Genomic DNA, 12,252 nt, shown 5'->3' with positions numbered 1-12,252 from the left:
AATAAGACACGACTGGTAATTTTGGAATTCCAAATTTGTTGGCTAAGCTAAATTAATAATAAAATTGGTCGTCATTATTATTGGACCCCATCATATATAAAAGATAAGTAGAAGGAAACTGAGTTCTTAAACTACGGTGTAAAACAAAAGAGATAAAATGCATTGAAATCTCACTTCTAACTAAATGATCTAAAATATATGTACTATTTTTTATTTATTTAGTAGTAGCAGTTAATGAGTAATCGGTTTAGATTTTCCTAGTGCTCCTCATATTCAATAAATCAAAAGTAATTGAAACTAAACCCTCTAATATTTAAAATATTATTTTAAAACAAAACAGGAAATTCTAAAGAAAAGCAACTATGGCAGAGATCTGAATCCTGTTCGGTGGTAGGTTGTGCCTAAATATGATCCGAAATTTTTTGCTGATATTTTCTGAACCATGTAACAAGGCCTTTCTAAATTCATCCACGTATGTTGCTTGTTTAATGCTCACGCAGTGATACAGCTACCTAGTACCACACAACAATAACATGAATCTCCCGAAAAACTTTAAATGAATAATGATAGCTCTGTAATATTCAAGATTACCCAAGGAAGCATAAAGAGGCACACCGAAGACCGAAGAGAAATTAACTTTTTTTTTGTTTCCTGTCGGTTCGGTTCGGTTTTTGGTGCATTTTAGTGACCGAACCGATCAAAAATAAATGGTTCGGTTCCGCTCAATTAACCGCAACTTTAACTATAAGAACCGAACCGAACCGCTCTTGAATGGTTCGGTTCCATGGTTTTTACATTTACTTTTTATAAAAAAAAAATATTTCATCAATTGAAAATTCAAAATGTATTACAAGAGATATTGTTTATCATAAAAGGATAAACATTACTACTATTATTATAAAAAATTATGAATCATATATAACAATACACTTCATGATTAGTAACATATATATCAATTAGTAAAATATATAATAGTTACATTTATAACCTTACATTTCATAATTAGTAACACATGTAACAATACATGTATAACAATATATGATATATGTTGGTTTCAAACTCAATATCACAAAAGTTGGAAAATATGTTCCAAATCATAAGACATTAGGAAACAATTTAGTAACTAATAACATATATAATACTAACTTAATAACAATTTAGTAACATATGTAACATTACAATTCACACAAAAATTGATAATTTAAGCTAGAAAATTGGTTGAAGAATTTAAACAATAATAAAATATTATTTCTTAATCCCTAGTATATATTTCTTTAATACGCGGTTCGGTTCGGTTCTAACGGTTCCTAAATTTCTAAAACCATAAACCGAACCGAACATAAACGGTTCCTTAAAAAAATAACCGAACCGAACCGCGAAACCGAACCGAACCACATTTTGCGGTTTGGTTTGGTTCGGTTCCATCGGTTTCGCGGTTTAAACCGGGACCGCTTACACCCCTACTTCCCATTGAAAACAATATTGTCCGAGCATGGACAACCACATATACATGGGGCTAATTTTTTCAATGAGTATTTTCTATTCACAAGATCGTCTGCTGGAATATATAAAGTAAATATATATTTTTCTACCAAATTTTCTTACCCACAAAAAATGGTACATTACTTAAAAATTGATTTTTAAATAATATCATTTTATGATACATATTGTTTTTTATAGTATAAAAAGATTTATAAAAGAATATATTATTTTTAAGAAATATAACTTACATATTTTGACTGACACAAGAATAATAATCAATGATGAAGAGTTATCAATGAATATTTTTTATGTTTTGGTTTTGAAGGTTAGATAAGAAATCATTAAATATTATAATAATTTTATATAATTTAACTAAAATAATCTCAATTAAATATCCATTAAGATTTTAAAATATGAGGAGAAAATGATGCATGTATTAGTAATATAAGAGTTTTTTATAATATTATTGTATTATTTATTACTCATTTTCAATTATAATTAACTTTTAAATAAAAATAATATAAATAAATAATAAACATATAATCTATATATAAATCTTTACAATATCATCTCGATATATTACACTAAAATATAAAACAAAAATTCAACATTTATTTTGGTGTCCGATGAAGATGACACGGCACTCATTCAAAAGTGACCACGCTTACACTAAAGTTGTTGAAATTTTATCTGCACGGGCTCCTAGCAGCAATGCTATTCTCATAACTAATTAAGGCTGTGTTGTTGCGCAATGAAAGTAAAGCACTTTCCTTTTTTCTATAATTGATCCAAGTGGCTCAGCCCTTTCAGCTAGAGATATTAATGTATTCACAGTTTCGCACGACATATTTTAATAATCACGTGCCTGAAATAAATACACAAATACATCATTATCTGCCATTAGAAGAGTAGTTTAATATATATGTAGTGTGAGTCTTAAGCTTTTTTATATAGAGTATATCAATTAGAGAATAGAGTATATCTTGCAAAGTTTGGTCTTCAATAGGAATTTTCATGTTTTTGATGTTTCTTACTTTTTGTTTTGTTAATCTTTTATTAGAGTTGTGGTCTTGACTTTTAGCCCCCGGTCAACAAAAAAATCAATATATGAATAGTAGTAATGTGCCTATAGTATAAAAATTATTATATTATTGATGCTTAAATATTAAATCATTAATTATAATGCATTATTTATAATTTGGTTATACATATGATGATTTATAATTTGGTTATATATCAACAAGTACTATTTTTTTTATTGGTGAATTTTGGTATTGAGATAAAAACTTTAGAAATTTTTAATTGACATAATAATCATTAATTTTCATAGCATTGCTTGCCTATGAACTTCTGAAATTAATTGTTAATCAAGGAAAAATTGGTTTATAAAAATTCTATATATCTAATCTTAGACTTTTTTGAAATTATAATAGTTTATTCCTAGTTACCAAATTAAACTTGAGCTTTTTTAAAAATCCCTAACAAATTGGTTTAGTGATATAAACTTTCATTAAATCATTAGTTATTGTATAAGTTCAAATGTCAATGTCCGACGTCTCAAAGTGATACTTATTAAGAAGAGTCATCAAGAAAAATAGTTCATTGAGAGAAACTATAGTTAAAAAAATGTTATCTATATTAATAGTTATATCAAGAGCATTTGTAAAAATCTCAGATAGGGTTAACTATTTAGGTCTTAGTTTGGATTCATCATGTATGTGCACTAATGAACTTGTATCACAAATAAAGGAGTATACCAACTTAACAAAAGATAGTTATGATAGTCACGATCAATCGATATATTATTGTCCAAGGTGAGTGAGAAGTAGCAACTGTTAGGACCCATGTCCTTTATTAGCATAACAATTGCCATAGACAATAGGAAAGTCGAATTAGCTATATCATATCATAATCGCGTGCAAATATTATACTAAATATTGCACTAAATCAAACATTACTTAGTTATCAAGGGGATAAGATCATTAAATGTTGAACCTACTCACAGCATGGGTCTCAAGTCTCTGATCTCAACTACCGCACCAACCTTTATTCTTGATCATATACACGGTTGTAAAGACTAAAGAGCTAGCTTACGTTGAAGGGAAAAGTAGGCTCATTAAGATTAATCATATGTTTTACATGCATATATATACACAATTAATCTCTCAGATTGTAGTAAGACATATAAGTGGTGAGTCATTCCAATAATTTTTTTTACATATGCATGAACTTAAAGATCAAATCCAAGATATCATGATTAAGTGAACAAAATGTCTTGCATCAAAAACGTAGATCACGTGACAACATTTGTTAATTTTGTTTTCTTCCCGGAAAGCTATGTTCTACCTGGTGATGGATATGCACGATCTAACTTTCAAATTAAAAAAATGTACTTATTAAACCGATTAACGAAGGGCCATTTACAGCAAAGATATTATCAAGAGCAATTGAATAGCTAGGTATAAATTTTAAGGTGTTGTTTACGGGCAAATGATAAAGATTTATGTTTCAAATCATGTGTCAGATCAATAGAAATATGTCATGTAAATTTAGATAATTAAATGTTCATTATTTTTTATATTTTTATTTCAATATTATTAATTTGAGACATGATTTGTGACAACATATATATAATTATCGGTTGTTTAGATAAGTTTGAAGGAAAAGGACTTCACTCTCTTAATTAATAAATGGGTGACCAGTCTTAATTAATAATATTGAGAGTGATTTTAACGGTTTTTGTCTTTTTATATTTTTGTGCCTATAATTGAATTGTACACGGTACAAGTTTGCAATGACCCAGCACTTTCAATGTGTTTAAGTGTCTGTTTAAATTAATAATTGAGTTAATAATTCTCAAGAAATTGAAATATTTCCAAAATGTTATAAAACTGAGACTTCTTATAGCATACTTCATAGTATTTGAAGTATATATTTTGTGGACCACTTGAAATTGGAGGATTAATGTTTGGACGAGTTAGTGATTTATGCTTTCAAAAATATTATAAATATGCATATATTTGACCCCATTTAGTAATTTCATTTGGCTTACCAACCACTTGTTCTGGTTTATGCTGAGAGTCTTCTGAGAGAAAGGACAAAATATCGGTAGACTATAATATAAGACTCAGCCATTTAGGTTGAAATTGGTTAAATTTTCATGCTTTATACACGAACAACGTCTTCACTTAGGCGCAATTATTTGATCAATAATAATCTGTAATCTGGTTAAGTTGCAATGCACCTACCGTGCATTTGGAAAGCCAACCACTAGAAAGAAAGGAAGTAATGGTTGTGATCAACTCAATGGAATATGTTTTAATTAAGCGAGTTACATTTTCATCACAAACAAAGCAAACTTTACACTACTGCAAAAGATAAGGGGTTGACTGTGCATTATATCTCCTTTATTTTTTATATTCAATCTTTAAATAGCACAAAGTAAACTATTCCTATTGGTGCATACCTTAAAAAGAGTATATATAAATATATTACTCTTATAGTTGAAATTTTTTGCACCGATTGGTATATAGATGTACTGGTTAGCACCGCCCATCAGATAAGATTTCGATCAAAGATCGTGGGTATTAATCCTTGATTTTCCTTATATTTTTAATGAAATATATACATGTTGATAGTCATTGTTGTACTTGCCAACCCATTTCCTATCATTTATAATGTGTAGTTTGTATGTCATAAATGTGAAATATAATATTTTGTGTTAAATATTTGTAATCTATAGTTGAATTTAAATTGAATATCCATGTTCTAAAAAAAAACAGATAGTCATGATGTAAGAAGAAGAAATAGTTAACCAGTGAAACATATATTAGTTGGAGAAGAACATTGAATTATATATGATTTTTTTGGTAAAAGTTAGAAAATAGTGAGGACAAAATAGTGATAACTACAAATTACACCATGATAGGTGGTTGTTTTAGGGTTTCCCTTTATAAATAATATAGATAAAGAAATAAAAATGTCTTACCATATTATGTCTTTTGTATTTTTTACTGTACTTGTCTCTTCATTAATAATTCCTTACTCCTTTTAAACTTCCCTAACTCCCAAGCCCAAAAACAAAGAAATAATAAGTTTTTTTGGTACATAAAAAAATAATAAGTTGATTTACCACAAACTCAACCAATTAAAATAAAGAAATAATTGAGAAAACAACGTCCCATTTCACATGGACTCATTAGCCCAACGTTAAGATTCATTTATTAATTGGGCTAAAAGACTAGCCTATTTTGTTCCAGTACTAAACTTACCCGTAAACAGTTTCAATTGCAGCACGAGTCTCGGATTGCTACTTGCTCATGTGAGCAATATTGGGCTGATGTAAATTTTAACAACAGGTATATACATTCATTTCTCAGCTATTGTTGTCTTTTGTGTTATCACTGTTTGGTTTGGATACGGAAGTGGTATTTTCTTTTCGTTTTTTTAATAATACAATGACAACATTAAGATTTCAAGATATTATTACTTCGTTACAAGTCATTCAAATTCACACTACTAGTTCATCTATACCAGCTTCTGTTTGTATAAAAAAATTGTGTGCCCCACGGCGTTTTATTTTTTGGACCGTCATTAAAATAAGGAGATGTTGCACGGAAAAATGAAAATTGAAGTCTATTTTATACCATACTCTCTCTCTCTCTTTTTTTTGGAGTAAATACAACCATAGTCTTTTTATATATGAGAAATAAAACAACAAACTACTCCCCCTGTGAATAGAATGTTTGCCAAAAAACTCAAAAAAGGAAAAAGAAAGACACATCTTAAATTAAAATTGTTGGTTAGGCCGTTAAAAAAGAAAAATAATGTGCATTGTTCAATAAATCAAATTATAGAATATTACGAAATATATTGTGCTTGAAGTACAAAAATGCATATTCTTAAATATGATCAATGATTAATAATAAGATATATTTTTACTCTAGCATTTATCTCGCGAAACTCCAAACTAGCTAAAGTTGCAGTTGTAATTAATTAAGGCAAGAATCTAATTAATGACAATATCTTAGGGATACCAACCGGACGACGCCGTTTTATCCGTCGTATTTCCCATCGATTTACTTAAAATTTGAGAAGAGAGGGCGAATCAGTAATTTCCTGCGTATATAAAACAACAACCTTGACCCTTCTCTTCCGTTACAGAAAAGGCGAAAGGATCAAATATTTCTCTTTCTCTAGAATTTTCTATCCTTCTTCTTCTCCTTCACAAATTAGGGTTTTTCTGAATCTTTACATTCTTTGAATTTGATTCCAATATTTAAGACATGGATTCTGATTCAATGACCATCGCCACTCCCATTCCTTCTTCCACACGCGCTAAAAACCCGGGCAATAAGAAAAAGGTACAGCTTTAATTTCAATGCATTCAGTTATATTCCTATTTATGTATTCCTAATCGTTGTTGATTTCAGATTAACAGGTCTGCTAAATTAAAGCAGAATAAGATTCATGTGCGTCGTGAACAGTGGCTATCTCAAGGTATGTTATCTCATCTCTCTCTCTCTCTCTATATATATATATATATATATATATATACTATGATTATTGTTTTAATGTGCATACCAAGGTTTCGATTGATTGATTTATTTAATTTTATTTGTGCTGAATTGTTTTCTGTGTATTATGAATTTTCGGGTTGTCAGCTGCAGTGAAGAATAAGGGGTGCAAGGATGGAGAGGACTATAGTAGCCATGTGCCGCCACTGCCGGCCGAGAAATACAGCAAATATTTGTTGGAGGAATTGGAGACAAAGCGGGGTAGAGACCAAGAGGACAATGGATTGGTGATTCATGAAGACAATTATTGGGAATCACCCACCAACAGTCCCACGAGTAATGTTTCTGGGACAAATTTCACCGGAAGTAGTAGCAGCAGAAGCAGTAGTTCTAGCACTGCAGGGTACTGCTCCGGGAATTTCACAGGAGAAGATGATGATGATGATGAAGAAGAAGATTGCTTGGATGATTGGGAGGCTGTGGCAGATGCTTTAGCTGCCAATGACAAGCAGCAGCGTCTAAACAATTGTATGGATTCGCCCCCTCAACCCATTGTGCAAATGGTATCGCCCGATGAGTTGAATTCAGGAGCTACAAAACTGGAGAGTGGTAGATTGGTTCCTTTAGCATCCGGCCATAACCGAGCTTGGAGGGCTGATGATGTTTTTCGCCCTCAGAGCTTGCCCAATTTATCTAAGCAGCTCAGTATGCCAAACCCAGATCGGTATTGCGGAGGAGGATCTCCCTGGACTCGCCCTATGATACCATCTTCATGTCCAATATGTTGTGAGGATCTTGATTTGACTGACTCAAGTTTTTTGCCTTGCCTGTGTGGGTTTCGGCTTTGTCTCTTTTGCCACAAGAGGATCCTCGAGGACGATGGTCGCTGTCCTGGGTGTAGGAAGCCCTATGAGTGTAAACCTGTTGAGACAGAGGCAAAAGTGGCTGGTGGCAGCCTCACTATTCGCTTGGCTCGTTCCTGTAGCTTGATTGAAAGGTCTTAAGAGAACTCTGTTTTCACATGCTTGTGCATGAAGCTGTATCTTCTCTTGTTATTGTGCATCCTCTGTCTTTAGATTGAAATGTCTAATTTTTTCATAGGTCTAGTTGGTGTAGGGTGATGATCGGTTTTTAGGCACCATGGAATTGAGTTGTTTCTCATTTGATCTATGGAGTACTTGTTCATGTAGAATATTCATGTTTGTATGTGAGTACATAAAGTGGTATAGAAATTCAAATTTCAATAATTGATAATGGTTTTATAACGGTGTGGCTTATATGGCTGCACTTCCCCTTCAAGTTTAATTGAACATACTCGTATTTTTAATTTTATGGATTGATTTTTGCTTGTGTTGGAGTGATGTTTATGGGTTCTCTCTTTTACATTTATGATGATTGCATTTTGAGAATGCTTATGTAATTATGTAATTATGCTGTCCTGCTTCTTCATCTCATTTTTTCTTTTATCATCATTAGTTGGTCTTTTAAGTGCTTAACATTTCACTTTATCTCGGAAGGAGGGAGGAGAGTCAGCGAAATTTATTTTGGCTTCTTCTGCTGTTTGAAAATAACATCGTTTGTAAAATTATGTATCATTCTCTTACAATTTGATTAGTATTTTATTTAAGAATCGTGTGGACATTATTAGCAAAGCTTTCAAGACATATGCACACGTATGATTGAGATTCTTAAAATGAAAATTTATAATCCTTCAACAAACAGGCCCACCATCAAGGGTGGTGCAGAAATACCCTGTTTTCATTGCTTCTAGTCACTATTTACATCTTACATCTGACTAAATTGACATTGTTTGAAACGGATCGTGTATGCTCTTTCTATTGCTGGAGACTAATCAGATATATATACCATTGTCAAAGTTTGACATCCTGTTTTGTTCCCCCCATTAATTCTCTTATGGGAAAGAAGTTAATTTTATATAAGGCTGAAAATGAGTTGAACCAAGTTGGAATCAAAGCTCAGTTTGACGAGGATTTGCTCCGTTCAAAAGGAGTAAGTTTCCACATGAATTTCGCTCAATTGAAGTTCACCTCAATGAGGCTTTGGTGAATTGTTTATCTTTATTTATTATTTGTTTGGTTCAGTTTGTTAGCTTGAGTGATAATTATTTATGTAATATATATAAAATTAAATATTCTATTTACAAAATATATATAATATACATATTTTTGCTTATATATATATATATAATATGTTAGTTTATGAACCTATCGAGTCGAAGTGTATTTGGTTTAAGTTTGACTCATTTATTTAACGATTTTAATTTTTAGCTCAAGTTCGACTAATTTCGTTTTTAAACTAAATTTACCAAACTAAATAACTAATTGTGTTTTGAGTGAATATTTAATTTGTTCTATTCATTGTGAGTTCTAGGGTTAACAATCAATTTGAAGGCTCATCAATTGGGTCCACAAGCTTTTCAAGGTACGGGTGTATCTTTATGGCATTGCTATCTATCCTCTTTTAGGTCTTGTTCACGGTCAGGGGGTGAATAGTTTATTATTCCTCATTCCTTTCCCAACAAATATCGTTCTCATAAATCCAACTTTTAACTTTTGGTCATTCTAATATTTAATAGGGTCTTACATTAATAGATCAACATATTATTGCTAGTGTCTTGGATATGTATCCACATAAGTTTTTCCTCTTTTTTTTCCCTTGTATTATGGGTCATTGGTTTGGTTTTACAACATTTGGCAACTGTAGTTGAGCCAACTGTTAATGCAATTTGTACCAGCAAGTAAGTAACTCCCAATTAAATACCTCATGCTACTAGTTGATTTTCTTGCTGTTATAACACATTGCGTGAATATCAAGCTTTCTGATATTTGTTGAATTTCGAGTCCGCTCTATATCCTATCATTTATCACTCAGTAAAAAAACTATTTCTATTTATTTGTCCATTTAAAAGTTGAAGAGAATATTAATTGCTAGTTTTTCAGTTGTACCATTGCCAATAATAATTATTTTTATAATAAGAGAAATTATTGTTGGAGTAATATTAATGATAAATGAGATAAAGGGTAAATATACGAGAATTAAGTATATTAATTAGAGATATTAGTCTTTCTATTTATTACAATAAGTAACTGTAATATATTCCCAATGGACCGCTTAGTAGTAAAATATGAACGTGTGAGTTTAAGGAATCACATGCTCTCCCATAAAATGTATTACTACATATGTTATTGTTTAGAGCATTGCTATATCCTCCTACTAAATCCTCATACTCACACCAAAATGACACATGTCATTTGTAATCCAATCATTAATAATTAAAACTTCTTGTGGGTAGGTTGATTAGTAAGAGGATATAGTAGGAGGATATATCATTTTCATATTATTTATGATCAGTTAAAAAAGTATTTAATATTATATTTTTAACTTAAATATATTTTATCAATCAAATAAAATGACACATTCAATGATACACGTATTGAGAGAGTAAATGTGGTCTCATGAGTTTAATTTCTAATATATTTTCCTCCTCAAACTTGACATATAAGGTTATTTTATCCAGCGAAGATAAAGAGAAGCAAATAAAAAATAGACTCTTGTGGATTTGCTGATCCTCGTCTTCTGGAGACTCTTGTGGTCCTTATTCCAAAGGTCAATCAACCTACTACTTTAAAGGATCTGAGACCAATTAGTTTGTGTAATGTGGCTTATAAGGTGTTAACCAAGGTTCTGGTAAGTAGACTGAGGCCTTTCTTAGACAATTTAATTGGGCCCTTGCAGAGTAGCTTTATTCCTGGGAGAGGGATCGCAGATGATGTTATCTTGGCTCAGGAGGTTATGCACTACATTCACAAATCTAAACAGAAAAAGGGTGTGTTGGCTTTTAAGGTTGACTTGGAGAAAGCCTATGACAGAGTTAACTGGAACTTTTTGGAGAAAACTTTGTTTGACTTTGGGATTCCTACTCTTACTGCGAATCTTATCATGTGGTGTGTCAGATCTGGCACCATGTCCATTCTTTGGAATGGATCGCGGTTGGATTCTTTCAGCCCTTCCAGAGGTCTCCGTCAAGGTGATCTATTTGTTTGTTTTGTGTATGGAAAAGTTATCTCTTCTTATCCAAGAAAAGGTAGATTCAGGTTTGTGGCAGCCTATTACTCTCTCCAGAGGTGGATCTCCTATTTCACACTTACTTTTTGCAGATGATGTTCTACTTTTCGGCAAAGCCACTAACACTCAGGTCAGGTTGATCTCTACAACTCTTGATGATTTTTGTAAGGCCTCAGGAATGAAGGTGAATCTTGAGAAATCTAAGTTCATATGTTCCAAACATGTATCCAACAGAAGGAGACATACTTTCATGTCAATTTGTGAAATGAGAGTTGTCTCCAATCTTGGTAAATACTTGGGTATCCCGCTCATACAAGGGAGGGTCTACAAATCAGTTTTCAATCCCTTGATGGAGAAAATTCAGAGACGCATGAGTACGTGGAAGGCGAACCTCCTTATTAAAGCAGGTAGGCTTTGTCTTGTTAAATCTGCTATTAACTCTCTACCAATTTATACCATGCAAAGTATGTGGCTCCCTCAGAGTATTTGTAACGACATTGATAGAATGTCAAGGAATTTCCTTTGGGGTGGTGATGCAAATAAGCGTAGTCTAAACCTGGTTAAATGGGAGACCCTGACTAAGAATAAAAAAGATGGTGGCCTTGGGATTCGGGACTCTCGCTCGGCTAATATATCTCTTCTTGGAAAACATAGCTGGAATTTGATCCAAGGGAGTAACAAACTCTGGTGCAAGGTTTTAAAAGAGAGGTATCTTGGGGATTGTTGTATGATTTTTGCAACTAGTAGGCCATCTGCTTCGCCTGTTTGGAAGAGTATTGTGAAGGCTACCGAGGAGCTGAGGGGTGGCTTTACCCTGCAGTTAGGTGATGGAAATCGATCTGTTTGGTATGATAATTGGTCTGGGTTGGGAAAGCTTTGTAATTTGGTGGATTATGTTAACATCACAGACACTCAGCTTCAGTTAAAGGACTTGTGGAAGGACTGTTCTTGAGATTTTAGCATAATTTATACTCTAATTCTTGTACATGTGAAAGAAGCTATTCTAACAATTCCAGTTCCGCCTTCCTCAAATATTATTGACTCATGGATCTGGGAGGGAAGTGCAACTGGGTTCTACTCAGCTAATTCAGGTTATTGGTGGATTAAGAATAATGACAACGAGGCCACGATTATTCAGATTCAGTGGAGTTGGTTGTGGAGACTGAAT

General features: G+C 32.2%; 1 protein-coding gene across 1 annotated transcript; it reads left to right on the top strand.

Moving 5' to 3' along the window:
- Nucleotides 6,550-8,283, top strand: LOC109361476. The gene is made up of 3 exons (XM_019606941.1): nucleotides 6,550-6,845; nucleotides 6,915-6,981; nucleotides 7,146-8,283. The coding sequence occupies exons 1-3, from the start codon at nucleotides 6,768-6,770 to the stop codon at nucleotides 8,000-8,002; spliced, it is 1,002 nt and encodes a 333-aa protein (XP_019462486.1). The 5' UTR covers nucleotides 6,550-6,767; the 3' UTR covers nucleotides 8,003-8,283.

This window comes from Lupinus angustifolius, chromosome LG12 (genome assembly GCF_001865875.1).
Source record: "Lupinus angustifolius cultivar Tanjil chromosome LG12, LupAngTanjil_v1.0, whole genome shotgun sequence".
Classification (NCBI taxonomy): Eukaryota; Viridiplantae; Streptophyta; class Magnoliopsida; order Fabales; family Fabaceae; genus Lupinus; species Lupinus angustifolius.
This window is presented reverse-complemented; position numbering and strand designations above follow the sequence as displayed.